This window comes from Hypomesus nipponensis, chromosome 23 (genome assembly GCF_054491055.1).
Source record: "Hypomesus nipponensis isolate SF chromosome 23, ASM5449105v1, whole genome shotgun sequence".
Classification (NCBI taxonomy): domain Eukaryota; kingdom Metazoa; phylum Chordata; class Actinopteri; order Osmeriformes; family Osmeridae; genus Hypomesus; species Hypomesus nipponensis.
In genome coordinates, this window is record NC_140383.1 from 18,156,809 (window position 1) to 18,178,633 (window position 21,825).

Below are 21,825 nucleotides of genomic sequence, written 5' to 3' on the forward strand. Positions count from 1 at the left end.
CACAAAGGTACATACTCATCCACACAAACCAACATAGGACCCATGGATGGACAAACCATATGCACTGAATATGCTACAGCAACTGGAGCAGCAACAAGTAAACTGTCCACAACAAATCTTTGAACTACAACAAAGACTATACATTTACATTTATGCATTTAGCAGACGCTTTTATCCAAAGCGACTTCCAAGAGAGAGCTTTACAAAAGAGCATAGGTCACTGATCATAACAACGAGGTAGTCCCAAACACTGCAAGCGGTCAAAACATGAAGCATACATTGTGAAAAACTAAACAAGTGCCAAAGGGAAGACCCATAAGACCATGCAAGTTATACAAGTCACAAATTAAAACAACATGAACCCCAAAAAGTGCAAGACTGTACCTGTAGAAGAAAAATCAACAGTAAAATATTTCACAGCGAGTACAAGAGTTAACTTCGTTATAACTAACTTACAAGAGCAACAAGTCTCTCAATAAGACTCATTGTGATCCTGGAGCCACCAGGCGGTTGTCTGAAGAAGACCATAGGTGACGGGTGGGGGTGTAAGGCTGCAGGAGAGACTTGATGTAGTCGGGTGCAGTCCCGTTCACTGCTCGGAAGGTCAGTACCAGGGTCTTGAATCTGATACGGGCGTTGATGGGTAGCCAGTGGAGAGAGATGAGGAGCGGGGTAACGTGGGAGCATCTAGGTAGATTGTAGACCAGGCGGGCCGCTGCGTTCTGAATCCTCTGAAGAGGGCGGGTTGCACATGCTAGGAGACCAGCGAGCAGCGAGTTGCAGTAGTCCAACTTAGAGAGGACCAGTGCTTGGACTAGCAGCTGGGTGGAGTGCTCAGACAGGTATCTCCTAATCTTCTGGATGTTGTAGAGGGTGAATCTACACAACCGGGAGACTGCAGCAATGTGGGCCGTGAGGGAGAGCTTGTCATCCATGGTAACCCCAAGGTTCCTGGCAGAGGATGAAGGGGTCACTGTCGCAGATCCCAAGGTGATTGACAGATTGTGGGAGATGGAGGGTTTAGCCGGGATGAAGCAGTGGTAGGAGAAGCCATGGGAGGTGATGATTGGTCCAAGTGAGGTGGTGTACAGAGAGAAGAGGAGGGGTCCAAGAACGAAGCCCTGTGGGACACCAGTGGAGAGCTGGCGAGGGCCTCACAGTTTGCCTCCCCAGGAGACCAGGTAGGATGAGATCCACTGGAGTGCAGTGCCAGTGATGCCCATCTCATAAAGTCTGGGGAGCAGGATCTGGTGGTTAACCGTATCAAATGCTGCAGAAAGGTCCAGCAGAATGATGACGGATGACCTGGAAGCCGCTCTGGCAGACTGGAGGGCAGTGGTGACTGAAAGGAGGGCAGTCTCTGTGGTGTGGCCAGTCTTGAAGCCCGATTGGTTGCGGTCAAGCAGGTTGTTCTGAGAGAGAGAGTTTGACAGTTGGTTAGATACAGCACGTTCAATTGTTTTTGAGAAGGGTAACAATGAAACTGGTCTGTAGTTCTGGAGGACGGCAGGGTTAAGGGAGGGGTTTTTGAGTAGAGGGGTAACTCTGGCCTGTTTTAAGGAAGAGGGAAAGGTGCCGGAGGTAAGAGAGTTTAGGACATGGAGAAGAAAAGTTATGATGGAGGGGGAGATGGTTTGAAAGAGAGGGGAGGGGATAGGATCAAGGGGACAGGAGGTGGGGCGATGAGAGAGAATGAGGTCAGAGATCTCTGCCTCAGATGGGGGAGAAAAAGAGTTTAGATATTTAGTTGGGTCAGTCATGGAGGGTGAAAGGGGATGGAAAGGTGGGTTTAGGAGACCGACTGCTAATGTTGGCAACTTTTTTCTCAAAGAAGGAGGAGAAGTCATCTGCTGTCGGTGGCAGCCACGGGCAGGAGGGAGAAGATCGTGCAGGCCTGGTTGACAGAGGACAGAGAGAGTCAAGTGATGAAGTTAAAGTGGTTAACAAGGAGTCTGTGGCAGTGTTAGTGGGGTGGGACGAGAATTCGTCAATGGGAGGGAGGGAGGATGTTACAATAGAGGAGAAATCGGAGGGAGCGGAGGTTGCGCCGGAAAGTTACAAGGGGAGGGGCATGTCCAGCTCCTCCACAAAGTCGGCTAGCGGTCCTGCAATGCGCGGCAGATCAGGAGCACGACGGCTCTTTGTAGAACACGATTTGGTGATTTGCGCACCAATTCCACTGGCTGTGTCTGAACACTCAGTAGAATGTGAGCCAGAAGAGCTGGTCTCTTCACTGCGTTTGTTAGCGGTGTATTGACAAAAAGGGGTCTCTGCTTTGAGGACAGAGTTGAGAAGACATTTGCCAATTAAATGTGCAGTAATCTTCAATATTTGATATTTAATATTTTCTTTTTATGACTCCTACTGTTCGCCAATGCTCAATTATTTAGGTAGAAACTCTTAAGTGGCTTCGCCACTTTGCGGCTTGGCCACCAATAATAATAATAAGAAGAATAAAAGGTAGAAACACTTAAAGGTGACATGACATGAAAACTTCATTTTATGAGGTTATTTAACATTAATATGAGTTCCCCTAGCCTGCCTTTGGTCCCCCAGTGGCTAGAATGTTCAATAGGTCTAAACAAAGCCCTGGGTGTTCTTCTCCGCCTTTGACAAAATGAAGGCTCAAATGCTCTGTTTGAAAATCTCCTCCAAGTGACGTAGATACGAGAAAGGTTACCTCCCCTCTCTCTGCTTTGCTCGCCCAGATCATCTGGCCCGCCCATGAGAAACTGAGCTACAGTACCACCGTTCAAGGGCAAGTGCAATATCGGTTTTTCCTGGAGAGACATCATGGCGAGCAAACAAACGAAGCACAACAGTTGCTCAGTGCTTGGATGTACAAATGCAAGCTCAAATCTTTATTTAATTCCTTCATCTGAGCCTCTGCACAACCAATATCTCAATTTTATTTTCGCTGGAAATGCGCCGACACTACTTCCCAAAGTTTTGAATGTCTGCGCCAAACATTTCAGCCACTACTGTTTCCACAACTTGAGCCAACACAAAGCTGGCGTGCTGAAATTAAATTCAGGATCATTACTAAATCTCCTTGGTCAAGATACAAACCTTGGACGAGTAAGTTAACTAACGGTATATAATTGTGTTGCTTTACTGTATATTGTTACCTGCCCTTAGAATGTGGCTGTAACATTAGCTCTGCAGCTAACAGCTGAGTTACTGTTGCTAACGTACAAACGCTGTAACGCCAGTGTTGTACACTTCTTTGTTATTTGGATAACCGTTCTGCTGTTGGTGTTATGGCGTGTGCGATATCCGCCTTTCACCTCATTGAAATTATTATGAGTGTGCACCTCTGCAAACCAGGGTGATCAGATGAGAATGGGTAAATTCAAAGCATTTTACAGCAACGGGGCTACGAGCCATTGCGCTACATCCGTTGTAAACATTAGCGCATGTTGCCGCCCCTCTCCTCCTCATTAGCATTTAAAGCTACAGACACAGAAAAAAAAGTGTTCTGAGGAAAGCTGATTGTGGGACTACTTGTAGTGGCTATAATTCTGCACCATGGCTGAATTTCGGGAAAGAGACATCAGATACAGTATTAGGGGACCACTAAGGCCTATATAAAAGCATCCAAAAACAGCATGTCATGTCACCTTTAAGTGACTTTGCCTCTTCGCGCCTTGGCCACCAATAATAATAATAATAATAAAAGGTAGAAACACTTAAGTAGCTTCGCCGCTTTGCGGCTTGGCCACCCATAATAATACTAAGAAAAGGTAGAAACACTTAAATAGCTTTGCCGCCTCGTAGCTTGGCCATCAATAATAATACTAAGAAAAGGAAGAAACATTTAAGTGGCTTCGCCGCTTTGCGGCTTGACCACCAATAAAAAGACAAGGGAGAAATACTTAAGTGGCTCCGCAGCTTCGCTGCTTGCTTCGCTGCGCGCCCAACTGAAATTTCTCTGTCCGCGCCTCTCTCACTATGGAACCGGCAGGAATCAAGTGCGTCACCCCTAGAGTTCTTAGTTGAGCCTGCCACTTATCACCCAATCAAAAAAATAAAAAGGTCTACTCAATAGCTAATCAGAAAATAGCACTATTAAATCTGGGTAAGATTTAACGCAACAACCAATGGAAAAAAGCATATCCTGGAATTGTTCATGTGATTCTGCTACAACATCTTCCGAAAGTTTTGTTCTGAACAGAACTGGGTGTGCAGACGCACAATAAAGTAATCAGATTGGCCAACGCTAGCGTTTTCACGCTCCTCATTTACATAAAGTTGAGAAAATCCAACTTGCAACGCTCCGCTCCGCTCGCCTTCCCACAATGCCCTACGCGAGTGTCAACTCCCGATTTAATTGAAAATTAATTGGAAACCGCCGATCCGCACGCTGTTAAAAACAAAGTTACGTAATGCGACAAACGCCTGACTTTAAAGATTACATTAAAATAATAATCCATGGGGCAGGGTTGCCGATGTTGTCAGTGTCCCTAGTGTGTTTTTATACTTGTAAATTCAGTCTTGTCACATTACGTGACTGTTCTGTGCCACTGCTAGCTTGCTAGCCCAGCCTACAGACGACTGGTTGAGTGACCGGTGGCGTAACATGTATTCTACTGTAATCTTGCACTGGTAAAATGTTGTACCTTGTGTCGATATTGTGAGTACATGAACCCAAGTCTACATGCTTGGCCATGACTACAACAGTGACCTTAGAGAACTACAACTCTGTATTAACTTGTCTAACACACCCCCGAGCATGGTGTACTTTGGGAAGACAAGCAATGCAGCGCATTAAAAAACACTGTAGTGGACACGCACTGTTAAGGGTTAGTTGTGTGCTATAATAGATGTAATAGGTGTGAAGAGGAGGTAACTTTAGAATAAGGAAACTATGTGGGTTAATGTGTTTCTAACTACTAGTTTAAGAGTAATGAGTAAGACCTCTTTTTAGAATAGGGAACACGTTCTTATTTAGAAATACTTAATTTAGAGCTATTACGACACTTAACACTTGTAGTTTTGTGTTTATTATATTTAAATATACAATTTACAATTAGGCCTTATTACGGTATAATTACTATTCTTGTGGTACTACCGTCTCATAAAGCCCAGAATGAGCAAAGCATATTCAGATCTTAATTCATGTTAAACAATGTCCTTTTTTACTATCAATAACCAGTAATTATGAGGTTAGTGAGGAAAAACCTGTAGTTAATGGCCTAGTAGTTGTAGAATATGGTCATGCATAATATGTCATTAATAAGTGATAACTAATGACTAATAAAATGTGAAGTTGCTACTAACATGCATGCTAATAAGCAACTAGTAAAGGGTTAATATGTGTACCTTAATATAAAGTGTTACCGTTCAACAGAGTTTGGTCACACCTATTGTTCATGGTTACCAACCATTGAATCGATGACTTGGAATGGATTATTGCTTTCCTGTTCAGAATCTCTGACCAGCATTACACTCCTTGTATATTCAAAATTAGATGTTTTGAAGTCTCTATAGAAATGCACAAATGCCCATTATATGATGCTCTCGGTCACTGTTGTATTAATAATACAATAAGTGTAACTTAACACTACGATAATTTAATTCATTTTAAATATGCTCCATAACTTTGACTAAAATATAAAATCTGATCCTGACTTTTCCTAAAAGTGTTGGTATTTTAATTTTATTTTTTATTTTAATTTTTTAAATAAAAATCACAGTCAAAAGAAAAAGGTTTACCCAAAAAACGTTACCTATTTTGGTCATACACAGTCATTTTAACCGCACACATTCTTTACTTTAGATCTTTCCCGTGGCTGATTGTTGCTTTGCCACTCTCATTGTATATGTCCAAGAAACGTTGCTAGCGGTCTGGGGTGCTATTAATAATATGCTTACAAATATAAACTATTCGATTAAATTGGCTAATCATACCATTGGATCATTGGATTTTCTCATATCATGAATGGAATTGAAAATGTTTCATTGAGTGTTTATCATGATACTGAGAGATTAGAGTTTGGAATCTGAATGACCGCTTATGGCAATTCTAGTAATTATGGAAAAACGTACACTCTCTAAAGAAATATATGGAATTCAGATGTTGGGTAAATACCTTTTTGTGAAGTTTTGTGCCCTTTTCATGTATGATTTAAGCATAGAACTATACATTTTTCTATTTGTGTTATTTCACAGATTTTATCCCAGATGTCTCCTACGTCACTAAAGATAACCTTCAAACAACTGCAGCTGGGAGCCACCATGAGTCTGCAGGAAGTGCTGGTGATGGAGTATAGGCTCAGTCAGGCATGCATGGTATGTAACCAGTAGCGGCTCGTCAGTGGAGGCAAAGGAATCTAAGCCTTCTTAAAAATTACTCAGAAATGATTGGAGGTAAAGCAATAAAAGTGACTTTCTTACTAAATTGTTCAGTCCTTGTTGATGATGACCATAATATATAGATTTTTGAAAAGATAACTGCTCTTCTCGTTACTGAATTGACGAATCAGAATGGATGTTCAAATATTGCAACGTCATTTGTTTACATTTATTATGCTTCCAATAAAGGCAGAGGGGAGGCAAATTGAATTGTACATCTTTCCGCATAAATAACCAATAAGAATTAATCTCACGTTCCTAAAGTTATTTAATTAGCATTAAATATTACATTGAAGCAAGTCTGCCATTGGATATGAGAGAGTAGCAAAACTTTACTTTAGCCAATATGGCTGTAACATTTAGTGGATTATTCAATACAAAATCAGTTTGGAAAACTTCGTATTACACAACAATGGAGGACAGAGCAGTTTATAATTTTCTGTTGTGATGTAATCTTCAATTAAATCAATGAAACCTACAAATAGGTGAGTAGAAATGTTCAACCAAATGGTTAGGATTAGGTTTGGCGGGCCGTACGATTGTTTGGTACTTAACTATACAACGCACACATTTAGACCAAGTAAAATATTTTGTCCAAACAATGTATTACATCCATAAATAGCCATGGACTCTTGTTGCATCATTTTAAATGTGTGACTGAAGCATCCAGTCATTCATGTAAACTTGTTTATAACTTCAGTTCAGATGTAAACATTCCTAAAATCTCAGTCTCAAAATGGCCAATGCTCTCTGACCTTTTGATTGACACCTCATTTGACCCAATAGGAGCTTTCATTGATATAGGTTTAGGGGGAATTTTGGAACCTTCAACTTAAAAGTCTGTGCACATAGCCAGAGAATGTCTAATAAAGGGAGAACTCCCACTCTTGGAAACTTCCAGGTTCTGAACTGGTTGCTGTTCCACTCAAGTTCCATATGAGGGCGCTAACGGTCGAGTGCAGAATGAATGGAGGTCTATGGAGCTATACCCCTCAAAATCCACTTTTCTCAGGATACATTTTTTTGTCTAGTAATTGGAATTCTGAAATCAAAAGGGGAGGCAAAAAAAATAGACACCACTGGGTGTTAGATTTTTTTTTAAGTCGCCTTTCTGTTCTAAAAAGCCTTTGGAAATGCCCAAACCTAAGACGTATTCTGGGTTTGTTGTGATGCTAGATAGGGACTTACACACTTAATGCAAGCGCGCATAGCATGAGAGCAAGATGTTTTGCCCTTTGCAGAATAGCTTTTTGTGGTTTATGTAAAATAAACATTGCCGTTTGCCAAATGGTAAAACCTTGTCTAGTGAAGGCGATGTCTTCATCATTTTTGGCTCCAAATTGGTGACAGGGGAAGCAGAAACATGCTAGCTTGGCTGAGTACTCTAACCAAGTTTGAGAGCAATACCAACTTGGGTTGAATGCCCGGGGGCCTTGGCTGAAAATGTGCATGGGGTACGTTTGCAGAACCGGCATTGGAGTGCATTCAAACCATGCTCGCCTTCACCCAGTTAAACTTTGCGTTTAACACTGATGTGCATACACTGCTTTCTAGCGGCGGGATGTCGTCACTTTGCCGTAACATAATCGAAATGCATTGTGAGAGATGTAGTTTATGGGCAATGCACGCTGTAAAGCAGCGTAGACTTATTTCAATACACCATTTAAGCTTCCACGGGCCACATAAAATGACGTGGTGAGCCATATTTGCCTTGAATTTGACACGTGGCCTAGGCCTACTGGTTGCCCTTAAGAATGGAACACCTGGAAAATATTGCCAACTAAGATCGGACCCATCTGCAACCGACGCAAGCACACACCACAATTACACCAGAAATTGTACCCTGTCTAATTTAAATTAAAATAACTCAGCTACCCTTCCATGACATCCCAGAATATCAATTTTCAATTTGAAACTATGCATTGTCATCCATTTTTCCAGTGGAACAATATGTCTGTGGAAGGGCCTCAGTCTAGCACAGAGTATGAGTAGTGTGGCAGCACGGCAACACAAAGACAAAACAAGTAAGTAAGTAGTAGGAATAGGCAGTAGCCATTGAACTATAGCTGGATGATACTTACGCTTGGTCAAATGTCAGGACTAGGTCGATTAAAAAAAAGCGACTCTCCTCCATCTCGCTCGGTATCATCATCGGTACCGTTAACATTATCTGAGAGCTCGGGTCCATCAGAGTCTGAGGTGTTGCCGGATGAGACATCCGAGTACGACACGTTCTCCTCAGAAGCCTGAGGCTCAGGTGCCAGACAATACTTATTGATCACAATCTGCTGACAGCACCACATTGCTGTTCAACAACCAAAAAATGCTTTTGTCACGGTGTAACAGGCCATAGTATACCCCCAGTCCGGGGGTTAAAGGGGCCTAGGCTAGATTATACCACGGGTATATTATGGCCAGATTATACCCCCATGATATCAGTAGTGTTGAGTGATATACACAATAATTGCTTTTTCATAATAATAATTTTTCAACATTTTATTGGGGGTTCTGCTTTGTCAGGTAAGTTAAGTGAGAAAGCTAACTGACTTAAATATTAAAACTCTAAAACATAGACTTTTATAACTTAAAAAGGGTGTGCTTGCTTGCGTTGGTTGCAGGGGTCCGTATTTAAATTACATTTTACAACTGATATTTCTGTATATTTTATATTAAAATGCATAGCGTACTTATTATTTATAAAGATTACATAGATTTAAAAGCACATTTTTTTCTGCTCATTTATAACTCAAAATACTAAGAGTGAAGAGTAGAATAAAAAAAGTAGACTTTTCATTTCCCCTGCAAGAGGGAATGGTGATCAGCAACCTCATAGTTGAATCAAAACGAATACATTTGGCAGACCGGTGTAAAAATTTACCTAATCTCTATGATTTAAACATCATTGTAAGTTTTTCCCTTCTCGTGATATTTTCAGGCATTTAGCCTACTCATATTGCATTCATTCATTAATAAAGAACCCCCTTTGAAGCTCATTTTAACAACGACGTTACCAGAAGTAGCTATCTCAGATGGAATCGCGATTCAAATAGTACCATCTGCTACCTGAAAATATGCCCCCAAAAACGTAAATAAGCTTGACATTTATTTAGGGGGAAATCACTCATTCATAAAAATGTCAGTGGTAGCGATCATTGTCAGTAACAATGCAAAATGCGATATAGCCCTGCTGTGTGGAGAAGCTCCCCCGGTAAATTGTAGGCTACAACTAGACTTGTCTTGGTAGTGATTGCGTTGGTTGAATTCGATTTAACATTACTTCCGTTGTACGGTCTAGGCTGAAATGAATTATGTTCATGAACCGATTGAAGTTTAGGCTGTGGCAATGGAGTTCAGGTTGGTAGTCACAAGTCAGATAGTTTCACCTATTGAAATACTTTTGATTTAAGTAAGGGTAGTGCCAAACATGTGCTGCCGTTTGACTTCCTACGGCTACTGTACTGTAAACAGCTGTGGAGATGTTTTTTTTAGCTACTAGACTATGCTACAATACAGCGTTGCAGTGAGCTACACTGGTTTGAAACCACAGGTAATGATTATTTCACCAACAAATTGTTTACTTGTAATCTAATGTCATAATAAATCCTACAACGAAAATGTATTGGTGAGGAATGTTTATTTTAACAATTGAAAACGGATGAATCATGCTTATGCTAATGCTTCAGTGAAATAGTAGACTACTGTTTCCGAAAGTAGATGTAACTACTTCCTTATATCAGCTTATATTGTACATTACACTTCCCAATTGTGTTTCATATCACAAAGTAAAATGAGTAAATAGTTATCACCCTGGCCTATTTGCTTGTGGCGTTTCTGCAGCTCCCTTGCAGTAAAGCAGTTAGCCTAGCTATCTCCCAGAGTTAACGAGCTGTGATATTTTGTGACGTTAGTGACGTCAGTAGCGTCAGTGACTGTGGCTAGCAAGTTAGCCACCGTTAGCTTTACTTTTGCCACAAAAACTTAATTAAAACCTAAACCGTGCAATGGAACATAAATCTCAATAGAACCAACGCAATCGTGACCAAGACGAACCTTTTGACTTTGACTTTGTCTATGTAGTCCAAATATTGACTGAGCCTTAGGGGTGCAAAAATAAACAATAATAAAAATAATAAATATATGTGTGAGATAACAATGGTTTGTGCTCGCCGAAGGCAAGCACACCCCAAATTTGACTTCCACAAAGATCAAAGACTACTACTTCCTGAAACTTAAACTTCTAAGACTAGCAAGTCCTTGCTACAATATGAATGTTCGAAGTTAAACGCTGATAACAAAATCTAAACATCAAAAAATCAAAGATTACTAGTGTTGCACATAAAAATAAAAGCACATACCCAAAACATAATGCAATTGTAACATACAAAAATACATTTACATTTAGTCATTTAGCAGACACTCTTATCCAGAGCGACTTACAGTAAGTACAGGGACATTCCCCCCGAGGCAAGTAGGGTGAAGTGCCTTGCCCATGGACACAACGTCATTTTGCACGGGAATCAAGGATCACAATGCCTCTTGCCTAGACTGTTGCTCTTGTTTGTTAGTGGTAGCTGATTTAAACTGTTTTCTATTTTAGTTAATCCTATTTTTATTGCTTTCCTACAGGTACACTTGCACTTACAGTTTCATGTTGTTTAATTGTAACTTGTTTAACTACATGCTCTTATGGTTTCCTCCCTTTAGCACTTATTTTTTGGTTGTTCACAATGTGTACTTCTTGTTTTGGCTACCCGCAATGCTTTGGGGTTATCTTGTTGTTATTATCAGTGACCTATGCACTTTGTAAAGGTCTCTCTTGGAAGTCGCTTTGGATAAAAGCGTCTGCTAAATGAATAAATGTAAAATGAATCGAACCGGCAACCTTCTGATTAATAGCCCGATTCCCTAACCGCTCAGCCATCTGACAATAAATAATAAAAGCAGCTATCCCACTTTAGAAAACTGTACTCCTCTACTTGCATTAAGCGGGGCTTATATAGGCAAGCTTTAAGATTAAAAACTTCTGAACAGTTCTACAGTAAAGTACTGCACCTTTATTTATCACAAGAACAAGAGCTAAGAAGAAATGCAAAGTGCACACTAACGAATCAAAACAAATTACAGCTTGGCTAGCAAACAATATTAATAATAACAAATAATAAAATAATATACGCAAGTTTGCTTTCAATTAAAATGATATATTGTAAAATATGTTACACGTATAAATAATCAAAATTGAATATGCAAATACAATACAATCAAAATTGTCGTCAATACAATCAAAATTGCGATACTATAATACTTTTCTCCTTGGCACGTTTCTGTTCTTCTTCCTTTCTGGCCTTGGACAGTTTATCCCCAGGTTATACTCTGGCCTGGGCCAAAATTTACCCAGGTTTAATCTGGGCGGGTGTTAATTTGGCCTGTTACATTGGGATGCCATTAAATCATTTCTAAAAATATATGTTGCTGCAAGCAGCAATGGTGGATTCCTCCTCAAAATTGCAGATTATTGTAAAATTGACGGATAATCTTAACTGCAAAGGAACCATGAAAGAACATTGCTAAACTCTAAATGTCTGCATGCACTGGGATTTTAACCACTAGCCCTAGAGTTATGAATACTACACTCTAGCACACTGAGCCACAGGCATTGTCATGTTTCAAGCGTATGTTTGCGTGAGTGCACTGAGTGACTAGTCTCAGAAATATTAATCTATCAAGCATAGAGGGTTTTCACCGTCGTCACGTTCTGGGCGGTAACCCGAATGCGCGGCCATTGTGGAGGCACTCTGTGTAAAAAACTGAACGGAGTAGAAAGAAGTATTGTGCGCTCTAGATACTTTAAGTTAATGTAGCCATATCTAAACAACCGAAAAGCTCATCAAAACGCGTCCAAGATGCAAACTCATATAGGGAAGGACTTGGACCCCAAGAAAAGGCGCGATTTTTTGAGAAATTACGATTAATTGGCGGTGCAGTTCCCTACGAGTTAGCTCCCTCTTCTTGGATCCGTGACGACCCGGTGATTCTTCCTTCAGTTGTATATCCCGATATAGTCAACTACCTGGTTTTCTCGCCGAGCCCATACACAGCGGAAGACCTTAAATCCTACAAAGCTTTGGAGGCCTATAACTAGACGGTGTGTGGATGGGTGAGGGAGACGCAGTACCAAGTTATCAACAACCGTTGTGTTGTGAAGGCCAAAGTAAGTTATGCAATAACGTCTTTAACCAACCTAACCTTAACTGTATGATATCATTGCAATAGTCAAGGTGTAGCCAAGTGACTCTCAATCGTGTTTTTTCCCTTGTAGATCCTGGTTGAGCATTGCCAACCACAAGCGCCTCCTTTCCTTTGATAATCTCTGGCATTCCTCTCCCTGGTTTTTAATAACTTTTGGAAGTCAATAATATTCCAAATGTTTTTCTCGATCTGTCCTATTGGTACAACTTGAAACACGGCAATAATTAACCATTTTCCTTGACGACGCTCGGTGTATACTTCGATGCCTGTGCTTTGTTGTGATGTGGAGTGCCTCCAATATGGCGACTTCCAGTCTGATGACGCATCGTGAAAACCCTCTATTGCACAGTCAGTCGGTGAACAAGTTTAAGAAAGCTTTATTGCTTGCGGCTGGCCCACAAGGAGACAAAAACATCACACGCCATTGTGCTACAAAATTTGTCTGCTAGCATGTTGTGCTAGCTAGCTATTTAAACACAAGCGCTCTTGACTGTCATTGGTTAAGACAAAGCATGCGAAGGTTCCATAGCACTTCTTAATTGGCTCCTTGCATAGACCTGGCGTGCGTGTATGCGTGTTTACAACATCAACCCTGATTGAAACACAACAACAGGATCTCTTGTCCTAGGATCTCCTTCACATAAGTGTCAACAAATGGTCAGCAGACCTCCACCTATAGTCCTTGTCACACAGTATATCCTTAAAACAACCAAAACCCCCCTCTTCTTAGTCCTCAGTCCCAAGATAAGGTGTTGTTGTATGTTTACTCAGAATTCAGAGTTGGGGGTAGGCCTATCTTTGCACCAGGGAATACTGAACACAGAATCATTCTGATACAGGATAATAGTTACATCTTCAATTTCAATTTCATTTCAACAACTAGTAATGTGAATGGGACTAGTAATGTGAATACAGTGTCCAATAATCTCACAATATCGGTCAAATTATAGCTTTAACACACATGATGAAAGAAATCCGATGTGCTGGCTAGATATGTAGCATGATATCATCTACAAAGCACAATAGTTCTAGTTTTTTTTCTGCAGTAATCCCTTCAGAGTGAACATTCCCATTATGACTATGTTCAGCTAAACCACAGGTATGTAGCTACTGTGGTGTACCTGGCTTGCTTTGCAGTGGCTTGCAGTCTTGCTAAAGAGATAATCAGCGTCACGACTGGCTTGATGAATGTGGCTGATTTCAAATTTCTGAATGTGCACTTACCAGCACATTGTCTTATCCTAGTGAGCTATTCACAGAGCTAGAAAGATCTGTGTTCAGTTACTGTATAAACAAAATAGTTGTTTCTCCTTTGGCAAGTATTGTCAGATTTGGACCAAGTTCAAACAGCTGTAATTCAGTTATCTGATATATCAAGGTGAAACGTTGCACTGTACTTAATAGTGATGTCATCTTGAAGCCTGTTAGATTTGAAAAACTATCAGTCAAAATGACATTTGATTAATTGACACATAGATATTGAATCAATGTGTACATTTACACAAATACACCCCTTTCAGCCATGTTTTATTTAATTCCTTATCATCCTATATAGACAGACATGCATTCTGGACGTACGGTTCAAGAGAAGAAGATTTTTGGACGTTTTCCTAAATTTTCACTGGCTGACCTTATAGGTGCTTAAGCTTTTTTGGTCCCCATGGGAAATGAGGCATGTATACCAATTCTCAGACATTTTGGACTTCCCAATGACTTTAGGCGGTGCCTCTAGCGCCCCCTATGGGCGTACATGGGCCACTACCGGTCTGGGAGTAGTTAGTGACCTGTTGTTTCATTGTCTCCGACCGGAGGAACCCTAATAAGAAGAATACTAACAAAAACAATAGGTTTTCCCCTACCGGAGGAACCCGGAGTAATACAACTTTGTATTGTGGTCCTACATAAGGGCTCAAAAGGCATTGTCTACATATACAACAATGAACAAAAACAGTTCCTCCTGCACATAATGAGTGGTGGAGATGAGAAGTTAAAGTAGTGAACCATTTTTTGGTGTAATGGGTTTTTGTATTTTTTCTTACAGAGGGGCCAAGACTTCTACGAGGGAGTTAGAGCTGGTAAGATTATTGACTTCAAAACTCATACTAACTCATTATATAATTTTTATTTTATTTTAATTAAATGAGATTAGTACTTAATTCATTGGAAACTTAACTTGCCTGTTCGCTCTACTTGTGCAACTTGCAGGCTCAGTCCCTTTGTTTATGATAATGACTGTGTGTGTGTGTGTTTGTGGGGGGGGGGGGTTACCACTTTAGAAGGCATTTCCTATTTTAGAATGATTTCATTTTAAAAGTGTTTGCCTTTTTTGCCACTGTGTTGCCAGTGCTCATAAACAAGGATCAAAATCCAAAATGGAATCCCTCGACACTGGAAGAGGTGTCAGTGCAGGATGTGGATAAATGTTTCTCCTCCTTGGGAGACCAGGATCTTCGACTCAGAGGCCCAAGACAGCATTCACCCTCAGTCCTCCACCACCTATGAGTCCCACTGTCACACTCTTGCTAATTAACATTTCTAGATGTTTGTTAGTTTACTACACAATACCCTAACAGTGCAGTGCTACAGTAACAACTTTCCCTGAAATAAGATAGAAGCTGGCTTGCCAGAAGCCATTGGTCTACTAAAAACAGGATTTGTTGGTTTGTCCAGTGTTTGTGATGACTAAAATTAAAACAAACTAATGTCCCCTTCAATAGGACATAGTTGTGAACAGATCATAGGTGAGCAATAACATTGTTGCAGAAGCAGGAAGAAGCAGGAAAAGAGAATGATTCAAGTTGTGTGGGTGGTCTCTTCGGTAAAGCAGAACAGAGTACTCTGAAGAGAAACAAAAGCTATGTGTTTCTCTCAGTTCACCTGAAAAATCGGCCAAAATAAGCAATGTTTGTAGCTCAGGCATATCAGAATTATTAGTAAAATGTCATTCGTTCTTGCACTGGTACAAAGCTAACATGTGAGGCAAATAATTGGCTGCACTCTTTTCAGTAGAACTGTACTCTGTTATTGATTGTTGAAATTATGTAGTAATAATATAATTTATTAATCGACAGAATCCGGATTTAGTCCCCGAAAAGGTATTTGGGATTTGAAAGATTGTCTTTACTATAACCTAGCATCAACAATAATTTATTACATGGCTAGTAATACACTGCATGTGCATTTAATAGGATTAATGTTCAAATGAGACGCTTCTTTAGAAAGTTATTGCATACATGGTTGCAGTCCTCTTTTACTGTCTATTTACTGTTGTGTTCCCAATATGGGCCATATAATCCTGTCTAAATGTGATTAAATTATATAGTTTTTTCAAGCAGATCAATATAGCAGCTTTCGAGGGCTCTCTGGAACAAGTTAACTTGATAGCAGCGAAATAGTGTATTCTCTATATTAAAAAATCCAAGAAGATGAATTGTCGAAACATATATTTAGGTACCTATGCCAAGGATTGTCTGTTAATGAGTGATTGGGGTACTGGATATGAACATTGTTCTTTTGATTATTTCTGAGTTCTGGTTCTCAAAAAATGTCAAATGTTGTTGCATTCTTTACTGTGCTTATTGTAACTGTTACCTGGTACATTGTGGGCAGAGCAAATTGAATTGATTAACATCTGTAAGTGGGGAAATGTTTATAACAATGACATATTCCGCCTAAATATATTATTGTCTTTTGGATGTATTTAAATGAATGGGGTTTCTCAGATACCTAGCAGAGCCATCTCAAATACCTGTTTTGCAACACTAAGTGGCAAACAGAAATTGGGGAGGACAGGATGTTCAAGTTAGTTCTTATGTTCAATTGTAGCAATAATTTGACTAGCAACCTAACTTACTATAAAACTAGGGTCAGGTAATGCACCTAACGTTTATACCTATCTTCATAAGTAACATTAATCATACTATCAACATAGTGTATAGCTAGTGTCGATCATATTTCAACACAAAGGATTAATATTAAAAAGGGGCCAGGTGAACGGGAAGACAGACACATCTAGTCATTAAGGCTCTAGATCAGTGGTTCCCAACCCTGGTCCTCAGGGAACACCTGTCCTGCATATTTTAGATGTTTCACTGCTCCAACACACCTGATTCAAATGAATGGGTTGTTTTCCAGCTCTGCAGAAGCCTGCTTATGACCATGCATTTGAATCATGTGTCGGATGTCGAGACGGTGTCTTCGTTGGGTGCAGCAGGGAGCTGATGCAAGCAAAACCATTATGCCAAATCAAATATTACAATGATGGGTCTCTTGGGTCTTATTGCTTAAATTGGGGATTTTCGACTTAAATAGCTGTTTCTGATTGGACGAGAGACGTTCCATGAGTTGAATTATCCCACAACAACCCACTCTGACTTTTCACTCCAATAATAAATCACTCCGCAATGAAACATTTGCGTTGATACAAATACGTAACCATAACAACGGTGACGAGTCAAAGCCTCAATTTACAATTTTGAAAGACTTTAACAAGCTAACTTGTATTTACAACGAGTGACTTCAATATTTATTATAACGTATTAAAATAAAATATTTTCAGAATGTACTGTGTCAGTGTCACGTAACCGCTCAGCTCACATCCCATTCTCTATTCACCTCGCTAGTCTAGTCAGTCTACTTCAGACGGGCTGCGGCCAAAACTACAGCAGTCGCAGCAACTCTACACATGGCCAATTATTTTCTTCTTAAAAATTTTGATTTTATTTGGGGACAATGACGTGGCTCGATAGCTGGCTAGTCTTGTCGTTAAACATACTGTCAAATTATAATTACAGTTTGGAGAAAATGTCAACTTTGATGCGGTCATCTCACATCCATTTGTTATTCAACTCGCTCCACAGGCTGCGGCCGTACTGTAGCCATGTACTAGTATGACCGATACTTTGTTCGTAAAAATCTTGATATTGATTTTGGGATAGTGACATGGCTGGTTAGCTAGCACATCTTCTTGTCAAACATACTGTAAAATTATATTTACTGTTTGTCAACCGTAAAAAATGTTAATGCCTTTGAATCTTGCTAGCATAACGTTAGCTTTCGGGCTAATAGTTCAGCTGACGTTGACACCGGAACTATTTTTTCGTTGCGGAGGAACAATGGCAAAATCAACATTTTTGTTATCAATAGCTGTATTTACATGTTAATTGGTTGACTATAAAATTGTTTTATAAAAGCAATATAGTACTCGTGCTCGTGGGGTTGTTGAGGGATATACCACGGGTGTTGTTCGGCTGTAGCCACGATGCCGGAGGTCGAGTGGAGTAGGCAACAAAAATAGTTCCGGCCATATAGTTCGAGCCATGTCATTGTCCCCAAATAAAATCAAGATTTTTAAGAAGAAAATAATTGGCCATGTGTAGAGTTGCTGCTACTGCTGTCGTGTTGGCCGCAGCCCGTCTGAAGTAGATTGACTAGACTAGCGAGGTGAATAGAGAATGGGATGTGAGCTGAGCGGTTACAATGACACAATACATTCAGATTTTTATTTTCTATACGTTATAATAAATATTGAAGTTACTCATTGTTGTAAATACAAGTTAGCTTGTTAAAGTCTTTCAAAATTGTAAATTGAGGCTTTGACTCGTCCCCGTTGTTATGGTTACTTATTTGTATCAACGCAAATGTTTCATCGCGGAGTGATTTATTATTGGAGTGACAAGTCAGAGTGGGTTGTTGTGGGATAATTCAACTCATGGAGCGTCTCTCGTCCAATCAGAAACAGCTGTTTAAGTCGAAAATACCCAATTGTTTTATAAATAAGCATTGTGTTCTACGCTCTTAATTGTTATGGAAAAGTAAAAGGCCTAGCATCGTTCCAAAGGAAACTGAAGATTTATGAGATTCAGAAAAATAGCCTTGTATTTAGCATGGAAAGCCTTGGCAAAATAAGCATCAGCTGATGGAAAAAGCAAGTCTAATGATACCATTTTTTAAATGTGGCTTCGACATGTCAATGGGCACCAAACCACTATTAGCGCATCATAATCTTTTAGATTATAGTGTTCAACATAAAAAATTAGCAAGAGGACCACAAGTCAGTCACATTCATAAAAAATATGTGCATTTCAACAAACGCTGTAATTCAATGGTACTTTGAAAACAAATATAGACATGATCCCACTGAGAATCTAAATCACAACTCTGTTCTAACAAATAAGCAACAGAAGATTTACATTGATAAACTTTATTTACACTTATATTTTTTTTTTTGTTTTCAACAACAACAGCAAGAACTTGTTCGAAGGTTACTCCGAATTTGAAGATTTAATCAGAACGGCACAGCTCAAAGTCTGAAAAATCCAGGAAAGAGGGCTGGCAAATAGTAGCAGACAAATTAAATGTAGTGACCACGTTAGATGTTTTAGTGCTTATAACAGTAGGCTAGGCCTATTTGTTTTTGTATTTTCTTATTTTCATAATTACTTTGTTTAACATCCCTATTGGAATTTCCAGTTCAAATCCAGTAGAAAGTCCCATTAGATATCCAGTTGAACACCAGCAGAAATTCATTTAAAACCAATAGAAATTTCAACAGTTTTTTATTGTTTTTTATAGGGGAATTGGAACACATTCTACTGGTGTCTTACTGGTTTCTGCTGGAATGTATTGGTCTGTTCCAGTAAAAAAAAAAAGATATCATAGACCATTTGAGGTTATTGGTCTCAAATGGTCTGTATTGGTTTTATCTGGTCTCAAATGGTCTGTATTGGTTTTATCTTGGGATTTTTTTGTTGTTGTTGTTCACAATGGTGCCTGAAACACTCCAGTAGGAATTTAAATTGATTAAACAAATTTCAACTAGTGGAACCTGGAATTAGAGTGAATACATACATACCACACTGACCTAAGACACACACACATCTTTGTATACTGCAACCTACACCTTAATTATAGCAATTTAACATAATATTGAAATAGAAGCAACAAATAAATGTATTAAATTCAATTTTTTTAATTGATTTGTTAATGTCCATGATCTTCTCTGGAACATACTGCCCAATTTTATGGCCGCGAACAGCCACCTCTGGATCCGGGACACTTTTTTCCTGCAGCCATCTCTTTAATGAGTCTGTTTAAAAAAATATACAGAACATAGAGAAACAATGTCACATAAGACTGTTGGACACAGAGCGTTGGACTCAATATGTATAAATTGAGCAGGTAAATAGAACTGAATGCAAAAGTTTGGGCACAGGAAAATAAAATACCAACCTTTAACTGCTTGATATTTTTCAGGCGTAAGGGGAGGTTTGGCAACAGCTCCTTGGCCTTTAAGCCTGTTGCATACCTTCCCCTCAATGGATCGGTTCCACAGGACTTCTGACCCCCAGATGGCTACAGCAAGGTCCTTGCAGAACCGGAAGTCATTTTTTGCTCCTCTGATCAAGCTCCAGATCCCTGCTGATATGTATGCTCCACCCCCAATATGGATCTAAGATAAGAGTAAAGCTAAATTAGGACATAAAACAAGAACACCAGTGTCTTTGTGTTTATACCATTTGCAAACTAACTTCATACAATCACAATTATTTAGAGAATATTAACATCCTACAATGATACTGAGGAACAAAGTTGATTATTACAGAATAATACAATGTACCTTTCCATCTGGGCAGGGAAAGATTGTTTCCTGACTGGCTTTTGAGGTGCTGGGTTGAAACGGTGCACTGCCGGATACTGGAAGAAAAAAAAATCAAATGTTTGTGTTGTAATTAGCAAAAGTCAAATTGTCAGAATTGTCTTTTGTGGTGAAGGCAATTGAACCAATAGAAATATTTCACATTTACCCATGTCAAATCAAATCAAATTTATTTGTATAGCCCTTTTTACACGCAAGCATGTCACAGAGGGCTTCACATACGCCCATAGAACTGCCCCTCAACCAACCTAAACCCTCAAGGAAGACAAGGAAAAACTCCCAGAAAAACTCCCAAGGGGAGAAAAAATGGAAGAAACCTTGGGAGGAGTAATTCAGAGAGGGATCCCCTCCTCCAGAGACGGTTGGCAAGAGAGAGGAGCAGAACACAAGCTAAACATAGTCATACAGTGTCAATGGGTTTTGAAACACCAAAAATCCATTGTTCGGCTTTATAGACGTTGGATGGGACCTGGAAACTCGCTGTTGGCCGTCATGGAGGCTGGTTTCCGGTTGACGACCTGGTCCAGCGTTGGTAGACCGACGACCAGGCAGGTCCTGACAGCTCAGACCCCCCACACCACAGGGGATGTGTGGGGGGGACAGAGAGGAGAACAGGGATTAGAGAATGCCAGGAGCAGCCAACAGTTTCAGTCGTAATAGAATGAGATCCCCACCGGTCAAGTGTGGACTAGTGCAGCAATTTAACAAAGCTAAGAGGGTATTTGATGCAGCCCCACACACCAAGACAGCAACAGCCCCCCTCGGTTGGAACATGAAATCTGTTCCGGGGGAAACAACTCTAAAATAGGTTATATTTATACGAATAAGGATGAAAACAACCAGCCCCCCGTTGTCTCCAACTAGTGAACTATAACAATAAAAATATACAGCAACGGAACTATTACAGTAACAATATACAATAACAGGTTTACTTTATTTGTAACATTTAAATGGGCAGTGTGAACATATGCTAAAATTACAATTTAAAAGTTACATGTGATACACACATAGGCAAACGCACACCATGTGGTAATGCATGTTGTGTGGTGAAACGTGTAATATGTTTATAATATGTTGTAGTGAGAATAACAATGATGCAGTACTTTATATCAGTTTTATTACTTAATTTAAATGTTTAGTCACCTTCTAACACCTCCCTTGGAGCAGTGTTCCGACATTGCCCTGGATGGAGCGTAGGTAGCTTTTGTACCGGTCACGCTCATTGTGTATTTCTGTTTTTTCCTTTTCCAATTCTGCATATCTAGGGTTACATGAATATGGAAAAAATAGTAAATTAGTGTTTATCTTTAGTTTCTACTATAATACTGAAGAGGACTACTACCATAACTACATGTCCAGAATCCTAGAGATGAGGAAAATATAATATTTTGTACAATTATCACTGGAAATAACAACAAAAATCTCAATTACAATTTCATTGGGTGATATTATCATGGCATTTCATTTACTGACTCTATTTGTGTTGTAAGTACTTACTTCTCTTGAAGATCTCTAAGATCCACTGACAGTTGCCGTTTTTTTTTCTTTAATTGATGGTACCCTTGGAG

General features: G+C 39.7%; 1 protein-coding gene and 1 long non-coding RNA gene across 3 annotated transcripts in view; one reads left to right on the plus strand and one right to left on the minus strand.

Moving 5' to 3' along the window:
• Window positions 1-16,305, plus strand: part of hibch (3-hydroxyisobutyryl-CoA hydrolase) — a 107,546-nt gene extending 91,241 nt beyond the window's left edge. Inside the window, exons 12-14 of the mRNA XM_084689869.1 lie at window positions 6,172-6,291; window positions 14,642-14,675; window positions 14,945-16,305. Of these exons, the coding sequence (XP_084545995.1) occupies window positions 6,172-6,291; window positions 14,642-14,675; window positions 14,945-15,102 (312 nt within the window). The 3' untranslated portion in view covers window positions 15,103-16,305. The remainder of the gene's footprint in view (window positions 1-6,171; window positions 6,292-14,641; window positions 14,676-14,944) is intronic.
• Window positions 16,306-19,140: 2,835 nt separating this feature from the next.
• On the minus strand, window positions 19,141-21,825 carry LOC146234457 (uncharacterized). Of its 2 annotated transcripts, XR_014741532.1 has the most exons (6): window positions 21,755-21,822; window positions 21,401-21,518; window positions 20,727-21,036; window positions 20,219-20,295; window positions 19,831-20,050; window positions 19,141-19,687 (listed from the first exon to the last, which is right to left on the minus strand). It is a non-coding gene; the product is annotated as an uncharacterized LOC146234457 (long non-coding RNA). The 2 variants fall into 2 exon arrangements; XR_014741531.1 differs by having other exon boundaries at window positions 20,727-21,518; window positions 21,755-21,825.